Raw genomic sequence first — 24,726 nt, forward strand, 5'->3', positions numbered from 1 at the left:
ATATCACAAAAATATTTCTACAAACATCTAAGACAATATAATAAATAACATACTACTAAATATCATGGAAAATATGCTAAGTCAATTTGAATAAAATCATAATTTAAAAAACCAGACAAGATACAAATGAACAAAAAATCTATATATCAGGAATATCAGAACCTGAAGTAAGTGAAGTCTGAATACAAAACAATCCAAATTCAAAGCTATGTACATATAGGCTGGGCAAAAGGGACCCAGCTGAAGTGAAAACTGGGAGAAATATGAGGGAAATCTCTAGCATGCAGTAAATAGTAAGCAGAGGCAAAGAGGCAATGCAATAACAAGGTCACCCTATGCAGAGCTAGACGGAGTCACAAAATATGGACCAGAGCAGTATGCAAGAGTGGCTGAGCTGAAAGAATAAATCCACACAATCACGAATCACAAAAGCAAGCAGACTAGATACAAGAATTTTACAGCATAACCGCTGAAGACGAAAGACAATTAAACTAGAAAACATTAAAAGCAGTCAAGAGGCAAAAAGAAAAAGAAAAAAAAAAAAGGACATATTTCTTTCAAAGCAACAAACCACATGGCCCGCTGTGCCTGTTAAACAGAAACAAGGGCTGATGTTCCTCAAAGTGCAGAGAGCACATGGCTACCAGGATAGACATAATAGAGCACCAGAAAGAACATTCTTCAAAAGCGACATTTTCAGATAAGAAAATTTGTTGCCAATAGAGGAAAATACTAAAAATTGTCCTTCAGACCTAAAGGGAAATTATCCTAGGTCAGAAAATTGGCAAGGAACAAAATATCATAAGAAGGGCATTTGTAGAATTCTAAATGAATACGATATATGTATGTATGTATGTATGTATGTATGTATGTATGTATATATATATTATGTAGCATATAATATAGCAGTTCTGAAAAGTATGGTATACATATATACATTTTATTTGTTTGTTTGATTTGGTTTTTCAGGGCAATGTGTCTCTGTGTAACTGTCCTGGTTGTCCTGGAACTCACTTTATAGATTAGGCTGGGCTCGAACTCACTGAGATCTGTCTACCTCTGCCTTCCAAGTGCTGAGATTAAAGGAGTGTGTCACTGGCAAAACACATTCATTTCGTAATGTGGAATTCATTATGGAGGATATGAGGTGGAGGGAGAAAAGGGAAGTGAGGAAATGCTGCAATTATATTTTAATTTTAAATAAATTTTAAAACTGGAAGCTTTTCAACAATAACTATTTAATCCACAGGAAGGCATAGTAACTAAATGTATACTAATGCTACAGAGGGGAAACTCTATCTTAATAGTCTAGCTTCATAGTTTTCAGATGGTTTTAATCCATCTTAAAAATCCCTGAGCTCAGCTGTCACACAGCTGAGCAGTCTGCTGCAGGTCTCTCACCAACTTTGCTACAAAGGACACCTCTGGGTTAAATTCTTTCTTTTGTGAGAAGCTTCATTTCACTACCTTACTCAGGGAAAGTTGCTCTTTTAGCTATCCTCCCCTGTTCTGCAGAGACAGTTGCCTTCAGCTATCCTGTGATGAAAGATTCCTTCCACACACTTTTGTAACTGCAGAGTTAGCTATTCCTAGGAAAAGACCTTAAAATGGCATGGGACATAAAGCTATTTAATCAGCAACTTTTCTTTAGATTTACAGAACAAACACAGAACCTCTGCTGACTTATGGATACCAACAGTCTGTGCATCAGAAAAGCAAACTACAGAAAAGTCATAATTACTGCCATTTCTGCACATTTCAAAGGTCTGTCCACTCTATGTCCCTGTCCCAAATCAATCCCTATAAAGCTCTGTACCTGTAACTCCTCATAAAATGTTTCTATTTTTTTTAAACACCCAAGAGTCCTCATCTACCAGCTTTCCAACTTGTTGTCAATAAAGCTCTTCTCTTCCCCATCACCTTCTCTCTGAAATGGTTGGTTTCACCAGGTAGCAACAAAACTTGACTTTGTGCAGTGTCTTAGCCAGGGTTTCTATTGCCATAATAAATACATTGCTAAAGGTAAGCTGAAGAGTGAAGGGTTCGTTTAGCTCATGCATCCCTATCACTCATCACTGAAGAAATTCAGGACGGGAACTCAAACAGGGCTGGAAGCTGGACGCAGGAGCTGATGCAGACGCAATGGAGGGTGCTGCTTCCTTGCTTGCTCCTTATGTCTTGCTCAGCCTGCTTTCATATATAACCCAGGACTACCAGTCCAGGGATGGCCCCACCCACAAAGGACTGGGCCCTCTCTCATCAAGCACTAATTAAGAAAATGCCCTATAGTCTTACCCACAGCCCAATATTAATCAAGCATTTTCTCAAATGAGGCTCCCTCTTCTAGTTCGTGTCAAGTTGACAGAAAACTAGCCAGCACAGGCAGTTATGCAGCAACTGATGCCTATGTAAAAATGCTGCAGATACTCAGACTTTCAAAGGGGGAAAAAAATCTATGGCTATTGCAGGATATTCTCACTGAATAGAAAGCAAAGACAACAGGGAGAGAAGCAAGGAAGTTACCAAGCCTCCTTATTAGAGCCTCTGCTCCAACCTGTCCCAGTTTTCACCTGTCACTCTGAGCTGCATGCAGGATCATTTCTTTACTCAATTTAGTGTGTCTTCTGATGCCACCATTCTGCTTTAAGACTAAACACTGAAACTCCCTTCTGGCTTAATAAACATCCCAATTATTACTATTTTTCATTTTAAATTCTGTTTTCTCCTTTTCTAGTATGTATTTGTCAGGTGTTAGTTTCTTGCTTACTTCAAACATGTTCAAGTTTATGTTTTTCAGAATTTTAAAAGTACAAATCCCCAAGTTTCAACTTTAGAACTGAAGTTCTTATAGTCTCCCTGGATCTCATTTGTATGTTGAAAGAGGTCTGGTTACAAATTCCTAAGTGCAAGAGTAAACCTAAGATTATTACACCCAAATAAACTTCTGGCTACATGTACAAGCAAACAAAAACAAAACAAAATAAACTACAAAAAATAAAAACCTACATTCACTATTCTCAAAGGACCAAAGAAAGTGAGTTTGGGGATACCTTCTTGAAACCACTCAATGATAAGAAAAAAGAAAAAGAAAAAGAAAAAGAAAAAGAAAAAGCACAATATACAACAAAGCAAATACTCTGTACTCTAAGGTTGTGGAACTAAGTAAGATGAAGGATTTGCTAAATACAAAACTAAGATTAAACAACCCTATATATTATGATTCCTAATCAATTTCTGATAATGACACATTTATTTAGTTAGTTACTCAGTTTGTCTTCTGAGACAAGGAAGGTCTCATGGAGCCCAGAGTAATCTCAAGCTAGCTGTGTAGCTGAGGCTTGCTTTAAATTCCTGTCCTCCTGCCTCCAAATTCTAGGATTACTGGCTTTTAATCGCAGTTCAGCAGTACATTTTTCCCTTATAAGATAAATTGATAATGTAATAAAATTGGCTAGCCACAAAATGCTAGTCAAAATTGATCCCAAATGTTGTCATGTCCCACTCAGCACCAACCCTGCTGCAAACCTCGGGCATCAGTTGCAGCCTGGCTTCTGATCCCTTCATTCTCTTTGCCTTGCTCTTTCCTGCTTCCTGCCTCAGCTCTTCCCAGCACCTTACTATGGGAGGTATGATATTCCACTGTCCTGGATGAAACCCATGCCTTTCTCCCTTTACTCCCTTTCTCATCCATTTCTTTTCTCCTGTGCCACAAACATTTCTATCACATACTCATGTCACACAACGATTCATGGAAAATACAACTTTCTGAAAAACCCTCTGGGTTGTGTGAGCTCTGAAGCTCTGGGAACATTGGATTCACCTGGTGCTAAGTACTAAGAATAGCTGGCTTTCTATCCACCTACTGCTGTGGGTCAATGGTCTTGTACTTTGTAAAGATTTGTCACTTGTATTTTAATAAAATGCTTATTGGCCAGTAGCCAGGCAGGAAGTATAGGCAGGGCAACCAGAACAGGAGAATTCTGGGAAGAGGAAAGGCTTAGTCTGCAGTTGTCACCCATACACAGAGGAAGCAAGATGAGAATGCCTCGCTGATGAAAGGTACCAAGCCACGTGGCTGACACAGACAAGAATTATGGGCTAATATAAGTTATAAGAGTTAATAAGAAGCCTGAACTATAGGCCAACCAGTTTAAAATTAATGTAAGACTGTGTGTTTCTTTGGGACTAAACAGCTATGGGATGTGGCAGGACAAAAAGCTCTGTCAACAACCTACCTCTTTCCTTCATTATATAATGATTAAAAAAAAAAACTTTTTGTGGGTCATAGAAACATGTGACAAACTAAAAGTGGGCCTGGAAGGGCCTTTACTTAGTTCTATAATTTGGGCCAAATTATCAACACTTGCTGTATCATAAATAAAGCAATAATGCTACAATTTGGATCTGGAATACCCACATCCTCCCCTAGGCCCAGGTGTAATCTTGTTCTGGCTTGCACTATTCAGAAGTGACATAAACTTTTTAAGAAAGTATGGCTTAATGTGATAGTAAAGGTCATGGCAAAATGTTCCCTCAAAGAAGACTGTAGGGCTCTAGTCTCTGGCTCTCTCTTTTTCACAACCACCCACTAAGTAAACAGGCTTAGCTGCTTCCTGTCCCTACCTGAATTCCACCCTGCCACAGGCCCAAAGCAACAGGACCACGTGACCCTGGACTGAGACCTCTGAAACTGAGACAAAATACACCTCCTATATTTAAGTTGATGCCCCCGGGCTTGTGTTAGACAATGGGAAGTTGACTAACTCAAGAACAAAGATGAGTTCAATTTCATGAATGTATGTCATACACTGACCTGTCGAAATACTTCATTCACAAAATTCACATAACCCCGTGTTGACAGGAGGATCCGCTGCACCATTTCATACACTGTTCGATGCTCTTCTTCAATGCTACAAAGACTGGAGTTGCTGAGTCTTCGGTCAGACAAGGTGCTGCTGTTAGAATGGCTTTTGTCCTGCTCTGTGGACCCAGCACCATCCAGCTCGGGCACCTTTTCTTGGGCTGCACCACCACCACCAGTCTGGAAAATGTCATCACATGTCTCAGCGATCCACATCCTCACTCACCAGTACCAAGTAAAATGTGAGTCTTGTCTTGCTCATTGCCTCTTGGGTTCTGTGAATATTGCAGTACTAGAGAAGGAACCTACAATCTCACATAAGTGAGCTTGTGCTCTGCCACTGATCCACATCCCCAGACTCAGGTCTTGCCTTTTTCTAAGTACTCTGATTACCATCAACTTGCACAGGGTATCACAAGGTGCCGGAAACATGACTCTTGAACCTCTCCTTACCAATTTTCTAATAAACCAAATAATCAGTTCTCAACTCAGTGACTTTAACAGGAAAACTACGAAGCTATTTCAGGAAAGAGGGCTGTGAAATTTTGTCAGCTAAAAAGTTTAATTTGCATTTGTGAAACCACAAAATAAGGTGTAAATGCAATGTGTGTCATCATCACACCAGAGCGCTACACTTCTCATTTACTCTACTACCACAGAGGTGTGAAAACTTGGAAGACTGCTTATAACAAAAGCACTGAGAATCACCAGGCCCAAAAGGTGAACAGTTAACATTTTCCAACTCTTAAAACATTTTTTTCTCGGAGCCCCCAGGGGCCACATAAGAAATCAAATGATCTTGCTAGTGAAACAGTGTAGACTAGTTCAAGATGAGCCAGGCTTCTCTCCAACTAGCATTAACAGGCATGGGAATGAAGTCATTTTAGATCCTCCAGACCAGCCAACCCCAGCTAAAGGTCACCACCCAAGAGTGCATAAAATACACAAGCTGTTTTAAGCCAGATTCTGTACCACAAATAAAATCAAAAAATAAGGTTGAAAGGTTTCTGCTTTAAGACACTACATTTTGAGGCAGCTTATACCACAGCAATGAAATAACTAAAACAGCATGGAGAATTATGTAGCATCAAGTCATTTAAACATAAGCTCCGGAGCTAAAAAGATAGCTGTATAAGTATGAAGAACTAGCTCCAGAAAGAGACCTGTCTCCCATCCAGTAGACTCAGCTGAAATTCAAAGCTCTTTTAGCATGAGTCCATCCTGCTGGTCTATGCAGACATGACTTTTAGTCCTCTGGAACATAAAAAAAAAAAAAAAAAGCCTTATCAGGGAACAGTCATGCCTACCAGGACCAGGCCAGCACTATCACAGCTCAGCTCAGAAATCCATATAACACAGACTGTCACTTACTCCCCATATCAATCGCTCTACCACCCTGGCACCCTCTCAACCCCACTGCTCATGCATGCTCATTTTCAGGGTCAGTATAAATACGGACACCCACTACCCACAAAGCAACTCTTGAGGGAATGTCTCGGTTGTTTTGTCGGTGCTGCCTGAGAGTGAGGACACTCAGTTTCTCTATCTTGATCTGCCAACGTGGTCGGCACGTCCTATCCTTGCCTCTGCAAAGCTCAAGAGCAACAGAGAATACTACAACAGAGTCAACAAACAAATGTATAAAGTTCTGCTGGGATGTCAGCTTATGTGTGTCATTGTTCTATCCATTCGTCCCAAGAGCCTGTAGATCACTGGGAGAATTGTCTCAGAATTAGTAAAAGTAATGTTTTATTAATATAACTAAAGAGTTATACAAATAAATATGCCAGCTGCCTTGCAGTCTCTCTCTTTTTTTTTTCAATCCCTGATGTACAATTTCAAACCAGCAGGACTAAATGACCATAAACTCAGCCTCTAAACCATGAGCCAAAATAAACATTTTAAATTGACTATTTCAGGTATTTTTGCCACAGTAACAAAGATCTAAGTAACATATCACAAAAACAAGAAAATCTGTAAGAGCAGATATACCTAGTGCTAGGGAAGCTAAGTCTAAAAGGCACGTGATTAGCTGTTTCTCCCTGTCAAAAAAAACTAGTTTGAGACCAAGACAAGGACATTATTTCACTTGGGGAACAGAAGACCAAAACCACTTTATATTCAGGAAAAATGTAAATTCTCTTATGAAACAGAACTTTAAAATATTTTTTAATATATTTTATAAAACTTGTATGTTGTTTGAAACAGTTTTGATCACCTTGACAAGGACAGTAACTTTTTGCTTTGTTTTGTTTTGTGGTTGCTGTTTTGTTTTGGTTTTGGTTTTTTGAGACAGGGCTTCAGTGTGCAATAGTACAGGCTATCCTCAAACTCACCCTGTAGACCAGGCTGGCCTCAAATTCAGAGATCTACCTATCTCTGCCTCTGGAGTGCTGGGATTAAAAGTGTATAACCACCTCACTTAGTTCACTCATTCTAGACCTATGAAACAATAGATTTTAAATTTGAAATAAAAATTTTAAGAAAATAAATATAATCATTACCATTTTCATTTCATCTTCTAACTTCCAAAGTATGAAATTAAAGGGTTTTGTTTTGAGCTTTCAGCAAGCCCTCGGTTGTTCTTACTGTAATTTTATCCCGAGATGCTTTTGAAAACAAGTTTGCCCTCTGGGTCTCCAGTAAGTCCTCTACAGCAGATCCACAGGCTCTAGATGTTTGGTAGTCCTCCTTCCATCAAGGCACTAATGACCTTGAAGTATACCAACTCTGATCTGCTTCCTCCAGCTTATGTTTCCCCAGCTTGGGTCAATGTCCTGTCACTGTCTGGAACGCCCTTGATATCAGCAAATATTTAGTAAGTGCACTATACTTGCTAGCCATGTTCTTGGGAACAAGAAACAAAAGTAATCAACCTACATAAAGCCATGACCCTTCAGTAATGTGACTGATCTCTAAGTTCTGAAAAACAGAAGTACTCTACCAAGCAGACGTACTGAAGACCCTTCAACCTAAGAAGTCTTTTATCAAGGCCTTAAACAAAGGTAGACTTCTTTCTAGGAACAGCATCATAAAGCAATAGCTACCCCAGGATCCTGAGCTGCTAGTACACACCCTCTCCTGAGATGCCAGAGAATATGGGAAAGCATGAGCCCACTCCATAGGCCACATTTACATAACCTGAGGGCCTTCCAGCTACTGGTGACTGATGAAGACAAGAGCCTGTGACTGTGCTCAGAAGACACAACACTTAAGCAAAGAAGGGAAGCAGCAGAGTACCCACAAGAGTACCCATAAGAGCTATCTTCTCAGAATTCTCCTTGCCCTTGAGACTGACTTCTTGTAGCAATTCCAGTACTGCATGACAAGGTCTTCAGACCAAAGCTCCCTCTGAAACCTCAGCCCCGCAGACAAATGAGCCAGTAAATCAAAACCTACAAGAACCACAGTTCTAAGAGTCAGTGACTTTGCTAATGTGCAAGTGTGTTTATTATGTGAGAAAAAGGAGATTTTAAACAATGGCTGGCATACCTGGATGATTTTAGGCAATACATCACCTCCATTTTTAGTGTTTTGTGTTGCAGTTAGATATTTTTTTTCCAAAAAGAAAGTTACAATCCATTTAATGAAAACAACACGCGCTGCCATGTATGGAATTTTTGTACTGTAAGTTGTTTCATTATCTCGAGTTACAGTAACATATATTGGCTTTGGTCTCAAATGGGGAATTTCTGATAGGATGAAAAAAACATGATTAAGTTAGTGAATCTTAACATTACATAATCTCTATGAATGGTTTCAATTAATAAACAAATATTTAGTTGTTTGAATAGCAACTAAAGATGATGACCTATAAATGTTTAAAAATAGCATCTTCCAGAAGGCTTCATTCTTTCTAATTGTGTTTTGCAATATAAATAAAAAGAGGTGGCTGTTATTACCTACATACTGCAATAGTATACCAATATGCTAACTGGTCAATTTTGAGGATTATTTGAGACTATAATAGTAAATATATCTTCATTTCTTGAACAGCTAATTTAATGTTATTTTATGACAGGAACAAACTTAAAAGCAAACATGAACTTTAACAAAAAATATCTAAAGTTATTCATGGTGGTGCAACTCTGTAATCCCGACACTTAGGAAGCCAAGACTTTTCAACTAAATGAACTCAGAAACTCAATCTTCATTACTTTCATCAAATACGAATTCTATATGGCTGGATTTGAGATAGGAACTTGCCATAAGCCCTACCTTGTAATTTAACTACTTCCTATATTCCTGGAGTACCTTGTTGAAGCTAAAACATTGACAATAAATAATTTCTTATTTCTTTTTAAATACAGAATTTCTACATGTAGCTAAAGTTGGCTTTTAACTCACAATTCTCCTGCCTCAATTATTTCCATGAGGCAAAAATCTCTTAGTGAGTTCACATAATTGAATTGTTCATTAAGTAACATTATCTTCCCACAATAACATTACCATTCAATATGAACTTAGTGTGACTATTTTGCCTAAAGGGATTATTATGAAATCTACTGTGTAGTTTCTCTGTGGATGACATCCACACAGGAATCAAAGAGCACTTACCAAGTACAGGTTTGTAGACATTGGTTAACTTAGTAAATGATGGAAACAAATGAGGAAGATAATACTTTCGAAACAATGTAAAAAGAAATTTAAAACCAGTATCTTGATTCTCCTTATTCTTCCATTCCAAACTTGCAGCCTGTAGATAATATGTGGGAAAGAACATATGTATATTTACAGTTTAAATTAATATATACAAACATGAAATGATGTTAGATTAAGATTCCTATTATAAATGTTTAAATGACAATATTGGTAATAATATAATGAAATCATATTTCAACAAAGCTCAAAAGATGATACAAATTTTAGGTATTGTAAACTTGGCCAAGAACCCATGACTGAGTATCACAGGCCCTAGGGCAGATCCCACTTATTTTGCTAAAGGGACACACTATCAAACTGCCTTCTAAACACTCTTGTTTATTCCCATAGTTAGCACCTCACATCCCTCATCAGAAAAGCTTCTTGATGTGCTGGATGGTGGTTTATACAGAGACTCACAACTGTTCAAGTACATAGAATAAGTGACTGTGCTCAGTCCCACCTAGGACACCTGTATGTATTACCCCTGTCCCATAGCTCAGGGAACATCTTGGAAGGAGGACTGGAAAACTCTAAATGTCAGAGGTCAAGAAGGACTACGACAAAATAGCTGTCTCCTAGACAGGGCAGGGCATGTCACAGGAGCTGTGGTTGCCTTCACAGGGTCAAGTCAGTCAACATTCTAAAATGGACAGAGGAGGAGCTTTTGGCATGTGGTAGCTGCTGGGTGAAGGAGAGTCAGTTTTCTTCAGCAGTGTGGCCCATGGTAGGCTACCCATGGTCCAATAGATGGCCCTGCATATAAGCACATCTAGTTAAACAGCTCTAATTGTACTCAATGGGTTATTTTTAAAAAGAGGTGCTGGGTAAGCTGGCACACTCAGGAGGCAGCCATAGGTGGAGTCTAAGGTCAGCCTGATCTATATAGCAAGTTCAGGCCAGCCAGAGCTACATAGTGAGACTCTGACATTTAAAAAAAAAAAAAAAAAAAAAAAAAGGAAGAGGAGGAAGCATGAAGTTAGAAGGATGATGGGGAAAGAAGAGACAGGAAGAGGTAGCAGAAAGAGGTATGAAGATGATATAAATATACTTCATTTGTGTATGAAATCGCCAAATGATGTAATACTTTAACTCACACAAAAAGTACTCACACCAAGTCTTGCTGAAGTGGCCCAGCAATAATGCATGCCTTGTGTTTAATGAATCACTACATAAAAATCACCCCAGTGAAAGCAATACAGACACACAGAAAGAAAAGAGGCAGTGATTCTCCTTCCTACAAAAATAAACCAATCAGTGAGACAGCTTGGTTTTTCCTCTGACCTGAATAACCATATATTTCAACAGTATTTGAAGAAAAAAGCAGGTTTGGTCCTCAGCAATCTTCTCCCCTGATACGGCTGGCAGAAGTGGGGTGATTTCTTCTGGGTATATTTTTGCTAAAGGGTAAAAAATAATTATGAGGTTATTCATCAATTTTAAATAGGAGTTTAGAAATGGTCTCTATTACAACACATCTATCCAGCTACTGGAACTGCTCAACTGCACCCAAAACCAGCATGAACTAGGGCTTAGGGCCCAGCATAAAAGTCCATGAAGCCTTTTCTTCCTCTGGACCATTCTTTCCCATCAAATTCTGGTTTTGTTAGCCTAAAATCCAATGCAATGAAGTGTTACACAGTAAGTTCACACTCACAGGACACAGATAGACCAATGAGGCCACTACAGTCCTTCTATAAATGCTACATGGAAAAACACAGCTGGCAAAGTGAGATGAATGGCCTCTTAAAGAAACACTAGTGATAAGAACAAAAGGCGGTGGATAGGGGGGACATTTAAATTTCATTAGCTGACACAAAGCACTTGTTACTTCATACTACAGCCAACATCTGCCCCTGCATTCCACTCCTGTTTCTGTCACTTCACAAATATTCTCACTATAATTTAGTAGAAAATAGGCTCCAGGTTTTTTGTTCTGGTTTGTTCATTTGTTTTGTTTTGTTTTTTTAAGACAAGAGTCTCTCATACAGTCTAGGCTGGTCTCAAACTTATTAGGCAATCAAGAATAACCTTAAAATCCTAATCCTCCTGCCTCTACCTCCACCTCCAAGTGCAGGTATCATAGGCTTATGCCACCACTCCATGTACCCAGGTTTTTTACTCTTTTCTGTGGTACTGTGGGCTGAACCTATGGATTCTAAATGTCTTTAGGAATCCTCTGTGAATCACAAGCAATAATCTTTAGACTTTTATTCAAGAACATCAACACCAAGGAAACCTCAAGGTAAGCTCAAGAGGAGAGATGGCTCGGAAGGTAAGAGCACTTGGCTTGATGCTCTTCCAGACGACCTGAGTCTGGCTCCCAGCTCCCATGTCATATGGTCCACAACCAGTTACTCCCAGCACACATATGGCTCACAATCAGTTGTAACGGAAGCTTCTGAGGGATCTGGTGTCCTCTTCTGGCTTCCTCGGGTACCCACACACATAAGGCATACACTTATAGATACACACATAGACACATAAACACACACACACACAATACACACACACACATATATATATATATCTAAAAGTAAAAATTAAAAATGTCATTTTAGCATTCAGCCCTGGTAATGCTGCTTACCATCAACTACACTAGGGCTAGGGTTGATGAGTGTCTCCAGTGTGCAGGGGCCCCTGGATGACAGGACCGCTGGGAAACCAGGCACCAGGCAAGCGAAAATCAGCACCTGCTCTTCTGCACAGTTTGTCTGAAGTGCTTGAAGCCACAAAAGAAACAGTCTGATTCCTTCACATCTTATCTAAAAACAAAATTAAAATCAACAAAAATCAAACATTTAACACATATTTGTAGAAATGCTTTGCAATACAGCATCAGTCTTAAGAAAAGAGAGAGAGGATAACAGGTATGGTATAGTGGTATAACATCTGTAATCCCAACACCTGGGAATCTGAGATAGGAAAATCTCAAGTTTCAGGCCAGCATGAACTTCAAAGCAAAATCCTGCCCACCCCGCAAAAAGAGAAAGGGAGGTAGTGGAGAGGATAAAGATATCAAGTACACAAGCTCTTCTCTCATTAAGAAGCAAGAATGTAATGTAGTCCAATGGCTAAGAGACTGGGCACCAAAGCTAGGGAGCCTGGGTTCAAATTTACCCTCTGCTACTGTCTAGCTATGATAGATGGAGAATCACTTGACTTCTCTATGTCTTAGTTGCCCATCTGCGAAATGGGAAGACTGACCGAGCTAACACGCATAAGGCACATCGAGCAGTGCCTGGCTCCCACTGAATTATCAATAGCGCTTCATTCTGTAAGACTACACTATCCCGATCATCAATGCTCAATTGTCCATAGGAGCAATGGCAGAGATACTCTCTCTCCACATTTACACTATGAGACAACAGAGCAGAATTTCAGTCATGTTAACAAAATGTTCTTTGGAGCTAAATGGGACTCTGAAGACCTGGGTAAGAGACATAGGGCTGTTTCCCTACTTCCCTGCCTGCGTCAATCCTCAGCGCCCTTGCACACCTTCACCATGATCCGAATGGTGAGAAGCACCAACAGAAGTGAACAGACGCGTCCCTATTCACTCTACACTCACTTCCGTCTTACCCTAGCTTCAGAATTCAAAGACACACATTCCTCCTTTTCGGTCCTAAATGATTAAAAAGATGTCAATAAAAGAAAATACATAAGTAAATGAGAATTTAAAGTGTGTTATCAGATGCAAATGAAACATGCTGGAAGAGTTCCCACAGTCTTTAATTACAACCATCCATAACTCGAGTTCCAGACAATCTAGTGCCCGCTTCTGACCTCTGGTGGCACCAAGCACACATGTGGTGCACATACAAACAAGTAGACAAAACACTCAAACACATACAATAAAATAAATAAATCTAAAAAAGTTTAAAGAAATATTCCATTATACTTTCATCAAAAATGAGTACCTTAATAGAGTTTCCAGTGTGTAGAAGCTTCTTTAAAGTTGAGCCTGGAAGTTTAAAACAACTGGTTAGAAATAGAGTATATTAAAAATATTTAAGGTATATGAGGGAATATTTAATATCTACATTTATTTTATTCTATTTTTATTTATGTGTGTATATATGATGTATGTAAACATGCATACAGATATGTGTGGGCACTGTGAGTGCAGTTGATCTCAAGAGGACACTGGATTCCCTGAAACTGGAATTACAACCAGTTGTAAGCTACCCAATGTGAGGGTGCTTGGAACCAAACCCACATCCTCTGCAAGAGCAGCAAGTGTTCTTAACACAATAGTACTCAAAATATCTGTTTAAAGATCAGCTTTAGAAAGGAAAAAAAATGCATGTGTTTTCAAAAACGTAAGACTGATCATCAAAGACAAACAACCTCACAGAAGAAAAGATAACTGCTTCAGTCTGCAGGATTATGCGGTGAGATTTTAGCTAACCAATCAGAAGGTCAATCCACCAGAAAAAGTATATTCTGGTGGAGGCAGGCCCAGATGCTGGGAATACCGAATTTTGAATAGCGGTTGTTCTGCTGTGAATCCCTTGTGAAGACACAGCACTCTACTTCTCTAGTGGGACTTGCCCCAAGATTCAGCAGTGTATTAAATTATTGGGCATAATTTTCCCTGTATACTAGTATTTCAGGTGACTTTATCCCCCAAACTGTGGGACCCTGGTGAGAAAGTTAGTCACACAATCAAAAACCTTTGTTTTCAAGTCAAATCTCTGCTCCATTCCCTGAGATAAACTTAGAAGCCACACATACTGTCAGGCCGACTTTTCTGTGTGCCCTGTGAGTATGAACTAGAGTGGCTGCTAACTGCACAACAGTGGGCACATCTTGTCTGACAGGGCAGCATTCTAGTCTATAAGGCTTACGGCTAGTTAAAACTATTGACACCTTTTCTCTTCCAGGAGTTTGAATAGCACCTTCCAGCACTGTGGTCTGCACTGATGTACTGTTGGGAACAGGGAGTTTCTGGGGCTTCTCTGACCCATAAAAAATGGTAAATTGGACTTCTCCAAAAATTAAAAACATTGTTCAAAATATAGAGAAAATATTTCCAAGGCATATATCTGATAAGACTTCCATCTAAAATATTGGAACCCCAAAAACAAAAATTGAGAAAATAAAACAATGCAACTTTTAAACGGGTAGCCTTGAAACACATGTTACCAGAGACACAGAAATTCTATGAACAAAAGTTTAAGACCATAAGTCAATGAGATAGCACAGCCAAAAACTAAACATTGACCGTAACACCTGCTATTAACTGGACCATGACACTACTGAGGACATAAAATGAATCAGCCACTCTGCAAAAAAAACAATTTATCAGTTAAGTGTGCTGTAGAGGAGATAGGAAAGCTTATTCCTACCTAAAGATCTGTACACAAATGTCTAACAGTAGGTTTATGCATAACAGCCAAATATGAGAATCAACTGAACACTATATCATTAAGAGAATGGATCAACAGATGATAGCAAAGCTATACAATGGAATACTGTTCTACTTAGAAATGAAAAGGAATGAACGATTAGTACATAGCATACAGATGAATCTCAAAGTAAATAGAGCATAAAAGATGCTGTGCTAGCTAGTTTTGAGTCAACTTGATACAAGCTATTGTCATTTGAGAGAAGGGGACCTCAATAGAGAAAATACCTCCATAACCTCAGGCTGTAGGCAAGCCTATAGAGGATTTTCCTAACTGGTGGGAAATGCAGGATGGATCAGCCCACTGTAGATCTTACCACCCTAGGCTGGTGGGTCCTGGATTCTATAAGAAAGAAGACTGAGCAAGCCATGAGGACCAAGTCAGCAAGAATCAACTCCAGTGTGAGTTCCTACCTTGGCTTCCCTCAGCCATCCAGGATATGTAAGTCAAACAAACCCTTTCCTCCCCAAGTTGGTCATGGTATTTCATCACAGTAATAACTTTAAGGCAGATACCAAACAAACAAAAAGAACAGTGCTGTGTGATTCCATCTAAATAAGACTAAAAAATACAAAGACAGACCAGTGGTGGATCTGAAGAAATCCAATTTATCAAAATTTTTCTTTTACGGGTTTTACTTTCGGTGTCATACCTTGGGAATCTTGTGAAACCGTATTAGTGGTTGAGGCTGAGGTAGGTAAGAGGGGAACAGAGGAGCTACTAAGGAGGTTGAGGAAATTTGGGGTGATGCTACAATCATGATAATTTTTATATATTCTTTTTATTCTGCCCCCAATAAAACTGTTTTATAAAAATAAATAATAAAAATCAGAACAGGTGACCTAGAAGTGAGGAGGTAAGAAGAGACTAGCAGGATGGAGGTCTGTGATCAGACAACAATCTATCTGATAAAAAAAAGGGGGGGCAGGAAGCCGCTTGAGGATGGAGGAGAGGGGCAATGAGCTTATAGGCAACAAGGAGAAAGACAGGGAAAGAACGAGACCATCAAGAAAAAGAGAGATGAGACAACATTGTACAGAGCTGGCATAGTCCAAGGAGAGGGGTGCTGAGCCATTTCTGGAATTAGCACTACATAAAGAAAGGCCATGACCTCATCTCCATGATCCTGAGACAGAAGTGTCTCCAAGAAAAGTAAGGTTTCAGATGACCAAGGTGAAAAAAAGGCCAAGCTGTGGGGCTGTTGCTTAACCAAGAGAACTGGCTCCATGCTCACAGGAGCATGACTTACAGCCATTCCCTCACAAACTTAGATAAGTAGGGTGCCCTGGTTAGCTCATCCTGGCCATGACGATGCTACCTGAACAGCCAAAAATGCTGCACACAGTTACTCTCATTACCACACCACAGAATCTCACAAGTCCTCAGGGTACCTCTTTAGGTGATATTTTGGAGTTTTAATTTTTTTATCCTATTTTAAATAAGTAATTGCAAAGCTTCAAGAAGTGCTAGGCAAACCTTCTCAGATATAAGGGATTTTTTTTTTTGCTTATTTGAAAGATTTAAAGATTAAGGAGCTCTCTCAGAATAAAGATTCAGTCACTAAGTTCCGTGGTTGTATTTAGTGTACATGCTTTATATTCTTTAAATTTAAATTTGAGGCCGAGCGGTGGTGGCGCATGCCTTTAATCCCAGCACTCGGGAGGTAGAGGCAGGCGAATCTCTGTGAGTTTGAGGCCAGCCTGGTCTACAGGAGCTAGTTCCAAGACAGGAACCAAAAGCTACAGAGAAACCCTGTCTCGAAAATCAAAAAAAAAAAAATTTAAATTTGAACACAAAACTCAAATTCAGTTTCTGTAAGAGCTTATTACCTATTTTCATAGAAATAATCTTAAATTAAAATTAGAACTCTGAATTTTGGACTATCTACTGATGATGCTATCTTTTTTCAGGCCACGAAGCCCTGCTCACCTTTCAAGGCTCAGGTGGAGTGACTTCTCTTGAAGGGTCCCCTCAACTTCTCCTGGGTAGACACATCTACCTTTCTTCTCCCTTGCACTATAGTCCCAACACAGCAACAATTCACTGTAATTACTTTTCTCATCTATCCATGGGTGAGAGGCCCCTCCAAAGCAGGAATGGTGGCATGCCCTTTGTTTCTGCCCCCAAAGGTTTGTCTCTCCCTCAATAAATAGTGAAAGAAAATATCAAATAAAGAAGATTCCATTCCAAGGGTTATGGTTTCCTCCAGTGTAGCCAACGGGTAAAGAAGAAAAAAAATGTATGAAGTGACAGAGTCTTACAGGTAGGACAAAAGCAGGAACTCTTTATAAAGAACATGCAGAATTCACAGTGGGTTCCCTGGAATGGGGCAGCTTGGGCATTTTAAATTGCAACTGTGCTGTCAGATGTAAAGAGCTGGGCAGAAAGGACAGCAATGTTACTTGCTTTATTTCAAGTTCCCTCTGGCTGCCACATCTTAAAGCATTCAAACACAGAAATATTGTATCAATAATGCAGGCTTAAAGAATAATTTTTTTGGTAAGGAATAATGTACAATTATTTAAAAAAAAATACTCTAGATCAGTGTTTCTCAACTTGATGTGCATAGGAATCCTTTTGTGTCTCTTGTTAGAAGACCACCATGCTCCTCAGTAGGTCAGACTAAGGCCTGAAATCGTGCATCTTTAGCATGTTCCTGGGGAGCCCGTGGACTACACCTCAAAGGGTACATTTAAAATAACACTTGATTTTTTTTTAATTTATTAATTGAAATTTTAATACACATATACAATCTCTTTTCCCACTACCTGCTGGACCCCTCCCACTATAGCACCTTTGCTTTCTTTAACCCATCCTATAATATTTCTTTAACCCATCCTATAATATTAACAGACTTGATCTTGTGCAGGCAGCTGCAGTCACTGTGAGTTCGTGACTACAACAGCCCTCCTCCACTTCTGACTCTTACACTCCTTCCATGCCCTCTTAGAAGCTATTTCCTGTGCCTTTCATGGGAGAGATATGGTATAAATGATGCATTCAGGGCGGAACACTCCAATCACTTATTCTCTGTACTCAATCAGTGGTGGTGGTGAGAGAGATCTTCCTACAAAGTCCAAGTTGGACTTGATTTAAATTACCATACCTTTAATTCTTTCTATACACTACTTTGATAGTATTAGTTATATGAAGCATTGTTGGGACCTCAACTGGTAGAAATTCATATCACTAATACATTGTTCGCTTTCATCTTACCTATACTCTGGTAATGCCATCGAAAGAAAATTCGTTCAGGTAGAAACTGCAGTATTTTCTACAAAATAAAAATTTTTTAAAAATTAAGTAAATTTTTGTGATAGACCCATATTACTCACCTCCCCCTCAACACATAAATAAATAAATAAGTATAATATAAATTTAATATGTATGTAAGAATCTCATAAAGTTAATGCCTACAAGTAGGCCTATTGTTGTTGTTGTTGTTCTTGTTTTGGGACAGGGTTTCTCTGAAGGTTTGGAGCCTGTCCTGGAACTAGCTCTTGTAGACCAGGCTGGCCTCAAACTCACAGAGATCCTCTTGTCTCTGCCTCCCGAGTTCTGGGATTAAAAACCTGTGCCACCACTGCCTGGCCAGTTTTAGGACTGTACTTATGAAAGCATCCATTAGTGGACAACAAATAAATTTCAGAAGAAAAAGAGGAATGGACTAATAAAGTAGTCCTCATTACCAAAAGCTGGCTGTTGAGCGAGGGAGAGTCAGCTGCTCTTCAGGGATATGGTTCCTGGAGACTACTTATGCTCCAATGGATGGTCCTATGTCCATGCTCATACAAGAAACACTACGTGATCCATGGATTTAAAGACAGAGCACACAAAGTTGAGAGGTGTAAGGGAGGAGTTGGAGGAGAATTTGAAAATGGAATGAATTTAATCAAAATATATTATATTCATTTATGGATTCCCAACCAACTTTAAAGATTTTATTATGCTTACGAAAGAAAAAAAAAAACTAAAGCCCAAATTGATGAGAATGACCTTCCTCAAATCCCCATTCTAGAATACATTGTGGTAAATTATACTTAAATTATAAGATTCCTTTTATTTTTAATATAACTAGTTAAAATATTTGGAGAACAACAATGGGGATCAGTTTTCTCTTTACACAGTGGCTAACAGAGATTGGAGTGAGTTGTCAGGCTGGCAGCAAGTACCTTTGCCCACTAAGCCAATTCATTGTCCTAGCAACTACTTTTCTTTTAATATAGAAAACTGCAAATAGTTAAAATATATCTATTGGCATTGGTAATACATTATCATTGTGAGTTGAAATTCCTATTCTTGCATCCCGCAGATGCATGAGTCTATAATCCCAGCATTCTTACAAGGATATGGGAGGCAAGCAGAATCTCCGGAAGTTAGCTTGCTGTAAGCAGTTGTGAACAACAGGATAGCCTGCCTCAAACTGGGCAGAAAGCAAGAACCAACAACTGTCCATTGACTTCCAGGTGCACACTGTGGCATGTGCATACCTGTAGTCACACATATAAGCATGCAAAAATGAACACTTAAACACACACACAAACATCATACACAGACACTACAATGTTTTTAATGTAATTGGCCCCCTATAAACTCATACAGAGTGGTACTATTAGGAGGTATAGCTTTGTTAGAGTAAGATGGCCTTGTTGGAGGAAGTATGAAACTGTGGGGGTGGGCTTTGCGGTCTCATATATGCTCAAGCCATGCACAGTGTCGCAGACCACTTCTTGTTGCCTGTGAGTCAAGATGTAAGAACTCTCAGCTCCTTCTCTAGCATCATGTCTGACTGCATGCTGCCTTGTTTTCCAATGTGACAATAATAGACTAAACCTCTGAACTATAAGTGAGTCACTCCATTTAAAGGTTTTCCTTTATAAGAGTTGCTGTGGTCATGGTGTCTCTTCACAGTAATAGAAACCCTAACTAATACAAACATACATATACACATACATGATTGTTTTTAGACAGTATCTCTATGTAGCCCTGGCTGTCCTAGAACTCACTATGTATATCAGGCTGACCTTGAACTCACAGCAATCCACCTGCCTCTGCCTCCTGAGTGCTAGGATTGAAGGTATAGGCCACCATGCACAGCTTTAAAAATAAAATACATTTAAAAGGGAATCAGAAGATGTAAAAGTCAGTTATTACCACTGACAGTCTCACAGTTGCTAAGCAAGTGATCTCCCACTGAGCCACATCTTATCCCTAAAAAGTCAGTTCTCTATAAGCCAGTTTCTTAAACTACGAGGTGCAATTCCAAATAACATCACCTAACAGTATAGGAGTTACAAAACGTTGGCAAAAGTACAAGGTTTCTGAACAAGCAACAACCAAAAATTAATCCAAAATCAAACATGTAATGAATCTAAGGTATTGCTAGCAGTGCATGACCAAGATGCAGTGCACAACTTTATCGCAGACTTGGTTCAAAACAAACAACACACACACACTCTGTACTTTGCATGCAATGCCAGCAAATGCTACCTGAAACCCCACAGCTCAGATCTGAGTCTATTGTATATTTATGAATTGTAGTGCTTTTACAAAGTACACAAAGTTTTTTGCTCCTATAGAAACATAATGGTTTAATTATGGGCATCAAAGATTTTCACTATTTTCCCACAAACATTCCTCAGAACATAAGCATTAAATTTGTGCATCTTTGGTTTCTATTGCATTGGTGAGCTTGATTCTTTAAACTGTTGGTTAAGTTTATAAGAATTTGGCACAATATTAGGACAGAATTCCTAGCAATTTCTGAAATGGCCTTACTGTATTTCTGCTACTTTACAGTTTGCACTTATGCAGAGTGGCATTCTCAACATTGACAGTCATAAAGTAAAAACAGTGATCAACTGTGAAAAACTGAAGACTCTATATCTTACTTCAAATATTTTGTTAAAATCTAATTCTTAAGGTAAAAATAAGCACATCTGTCTTATCATTATGCAAACATGATTCCATCTCTAATAAATGGTAAAACTACATGTATATCAAATGACTATTTTAAAATAAGTTTGTGGTCTATTATCACAAAATGTTTCATTGGGATACCCATTTTATACCTATATACCCAAGGTAGAGTACAAATTTCTCTGACAAAAGGGGATCATGAATAGAAAAAGTTTAGGAAGTCCTGCTTTATAGCATGACAACAAAAACTCACATGAGCCTTGTCCTACCAAAAGGACATAATCATTAATGCCCCTTGTACCCACACACACCCAAGCCCTGCCACACCCTGGAATACAATACCTGGGAGCCTACAGAGAGAAATAACCACAGCCAGCTGGAAAGCATCATCTGCACCAGCAACTCTGGAACTGGACTAACATGAAGGATGCCATGTCTAGGCTGCTGCCAAACCAACAACTCAAGAGCCACCTAGACCCACAGGAGGGCCAAGGTCAGTCAGTGTCTTTGGTAATAAATTAATAGTAATCTTTGCAAGATAAGGTCTTTGGAAAATATGTTACAATTGGGTTATTAGAAACAATTGGCAGAAGAGGAGCACCAGGGAAGGAATGGGAAGAAAACAGGATGAGCAGGGGAGCCATTGCCAGCTGAGAGGGAGCTCTAAGGCAAAGTCCCAAACAAATAGAATTGAGACTCTATGTTCCAGGCTCGTGGAAAGAAAAGTATAACCAGGGCTGGAAAGCTGAAGGCACTAACAGCCAAGGGTACCAGTTGATGCCACTCTTGTAGTAGGTGGCAAATTCTTGAAGAAGAATCTGAGCAATACATCTTTTTATGTGCACAGTAATATTTAAATTATTAACTAGTAGTTCCCATCAGATGAAAAGGCTGAAACACTGAAGAAGTGTTGTCCCACTTCAGGAGCCCAGATGTCCCCCAAGCTTTGTTTCCAAAGTAGCTTCATATGAAGTCTGTTGCTCTGAGGTCTTCCTGTGCTTTGCTGCCTGCTTCCTGACAGTTCATTTTGTCTGAGCAGATGGCACACCTTCTTCTGCATTAGCCTTTAAAGGAAATTCCCAGCTACAGGGCAGGATCACCTTTGGATACCATTATTCAAGAAGATGCTAAGTGAATTAATGATTCAGGGTGGATCTTGTTTTAATCTAGATTAATGTCTGATATATCCTTTGCTTTGCAGACTTTTAACTTTTAACGGAAACCAAACTGGCACTGAGTCACATTTTTCAGTTTCCAAAACACAGATTTATATTCCTCACTCAGTTTTCTTTTATTAATATATAACAAAGAAAAGCACCGTTTAATATAAGAAAACAGGCTGGGCGGTAGTGGCACACGCCTTTAATCTAAGCACTTAGGAGGCAGAAGCAAGCAGATCTCTAAGTAGGAGGCTAGCCTGATCTAATGCACAAGTTCCAGAATGGCCAGGGCTACACAAAGAAATCCTTTCTCAAACATATTTAAATATGTGTGCGTGTATTTATGTAAGCATGTATATGTGTGCATATATGAATATATTATATGAGAAAACAGAAAATATATAAATATATCAAGTAGATGGGCATAAAGATGTCTGCATACTGTCCAAGTTTGCCACAAAAATCATCTCCAATACACTTAAAGTCAAGACAATCACTGTTATTTCTCAAAATTATTCAGATTTATAAAATCGGTCAACTTTAAAGATATTAAGAAATAAACTCTAAGGTTTAGATATAACACATCATGTCTAATACCTGAGTTAATAATGTTCCTAAAAAGCACCTGTGAGATGCATTAATGGATACATGCATTTCCCACCAAGCCCTGCAGCCTGAGTTCAATCCCAGGACTTACATGATGGAAGAAGAGTATTGAGTTCCACAAGTTGTCCTCTGTCCATGGTACATGTACTCACACAAACACTTGCGCGCGCACACACACACACACACACACACACACACACACACACACAAACAACATAATTTTTTAAAAACAATATATCCCCAAATGACAGAACTTAATACAACAATTCAGAGCCTGGAACAATCCCTCACTGTCACTTCTTTCTGTAATAACATTGTGATGGCTGGTTTTTATGGATTAAATCCTATGTGGGTCAATAAATATAAAGCCAAACACCACTACCTAGTCTAAATGCTAAGCCTGTGCCTCAGATGTCCCAGATGAAGCCTACTTTTGGTGAGGCAAATGCAATCTGGCATTTGTTGTACTGCAGCTGATACTCTAAGCTACACTGCTGTGAATGCCACATAAGCTATTGACATCTTGTTTGTAGTTTCACCGGAGTATAAAATAAAAAAAATATTTCAAGAAAGCCACACAGTGTGAATAAATATTACTTTTTCTGGAAAACACATGACTCTATTTAATGCTCAGTCTCAGCTGCATCTATATGGTAATCCATTACAGCACACTCAAAATCGAAATTAGGTATTACTACCGATCAGCACATCAGGGAATCTGTCGTTCTTTTAACTGATTATCCACAGCTACTTTTTCTTCAGAACCCACTGCATGACCAGGAATAATACGGAAAAGTCGGAGTTCATACAAGATGCCACAGTGAACTTTAAAACTCCGGCCTTCATTTAGTTTAGATAGGAAGCTTTTTTCCCCCAAATTATTACCAGATGATTGCAGTATATTCAAGTTGATTCACACTTGACTGCAAGTCTACATGGAAAGCATGGGGAAGATATTACATATTAATGCATACCAGTTAATCTACCTGAAACAACCAACTAAACCCGTTCAACGTGAGACTGGAGAGCCTGGGAGCAACCCTTCCCCAGGCCAGCTACAGGGCACGATGTGTGCACACAGAAGATGCTGCCCTGGCAGAAAACAGAAGACTTCCTTTCAGAGAACCGACATCTCAGCTTCATGACCTTGGGAGTAACAATGTGCAGAAAACTTAGAATGAGAATTGGCAGTCTTTTCACAAAAGGATTCTACAGGTGCCTGGCTTCAGAAGGACCCATGCACATAGAGCCCACAAGCACACCACACATGCTTCCACGTCAACCTAAAGACAGACAACGTTTTGCTACTGTCCGGTGGATTCTCACCAGTTACTAAAACTCTTATATAGAATTACTCAACTCTTATATAGACAGACTATTTTCACTGGTCATTAATACTTGTTTAGAACCTTTAAATTCAAGTGAGACAGAGCTAACATGAACAAATAATCTTAAAAATAAGATGGATATGCTGAATACAGGGGAGGTGCTTGTTCTTAGGGCAGCTTGCTATGCCGGGCTTTGCTGATGCCCACAGGAGGCCTGCCCCTTTCTGGGCAAATACAGAGGAGGGGTGGTCTGGGGAGGGCAGAGGGAAGAGAGTGGGAGGAGAGGAGAAAGGAGAGGCTGTGGCTGGGCTATTAAAAAAATGACTGAATGAATGAACGAACAAACAAACTAAGTAAGTAAGTAACCCCAGCCCAAAAAATAAAATAAAATAAATATATTTTAGCTTTAAAAAATGCTGTTTTTTTTTTAAATACCAGAAATCCCTTCTACTACTTAATCTGTCAGTATGTGGAGTAAGGAAAACTAGCTCCATACTGTCATATTCATACTGTCACTGTAAAGACCAAACTGAAAATTCACTTCCTGGAATAAGACCACTTCAAAAAGATCCTCTACCAGCATATTTCTCAGGTAGATAGGCATAAGGCCCACTCTGCCATTATACCTGGGATTCCCTGGGAGAAAGGACGCACACTTTAGTGATATACTTACTATCCCCAACATCAGGACCAGTGCCTAGCACACAATATTTCCTAATAATCATTGACATGAACAAATAGACAAGTGAAAAATTACAAAAGGAAATCAAAGGAATTCTAGTTTTAGTATACACAGACAA

The 24,726-nt window shown here is 39.2% G+C and overlaps 1 protein-coding gene across 12 annotated transcripts in view; it reads right to left on the reverse strand.

Annotated features, from left to right (window-relative positions):
• Window positions 1–24,726, reverse strand: part of Ralgapa2 (Ral GTPase activating protein catalytic subunit alpha 2) — a 266,124-nt gene that overhangs the window by 183,762 nt on the left and 57,636 nt on the right. For 10 of the 12 annotated variants that reach the window (XR_007594897.1, XR_007594898.1, XR_007594899.1 and 7 more), the window contains exons 4-10: window positions 18,130–18,187; window positions 13,423–13,466; window positions 12,090–12,267; window positions 10,787–10,902; window positions 9,419–9,557; window positions 8,354–8,553; window positions 4,814–5,041 (exon numbers count right to left, since the gene is read on the reverse strand). Coding sequence is in view for 9 of the 12 variants with exons in the window: in XM_050159621.1 (XP_050015578.1) it covers window positions 4,814–5,041; window positions 8,354–8,553; window positions 9,419–9,557; window positions 10,787–10,902; window positions 12,090–12,267; window positions 13,423–13,466; window positions 18,130–18,187 (963 nt within the window). In the remaining 3 variants the exon portion in view is untranslated. The remainder of the gene's footprint in view (window positions 1–4,813; window positions 5,042–8,353; window positions 8,554–9,418; window positions 9,558–10,786; window positions 10,903–12,089; window positions 12,268–13,422; window positions 13,467–18,129; window positions 18,188–24,726) is intronic. The other 2 variants (XM_050159624.1, XM_050159625.1) reach the window with 1 other exon arrangement.

The sequence above is a fragment of the Alexandromys fortis genome, unplaced genomic scaffold, assembly GCF_014885135.2.
Source record: "Alexandromys fortis isolate MF-2015 unplaced genomic scaffold, M_Fortis_MF-2015_v1.1 scaffold_115, whole genome shotgun sequence".
NCBI lineage: Eukaryota > Metazoa > Chordata > Mammalia > Rodentia > Cricetidae > Alexandromys > Alexandromys fortis.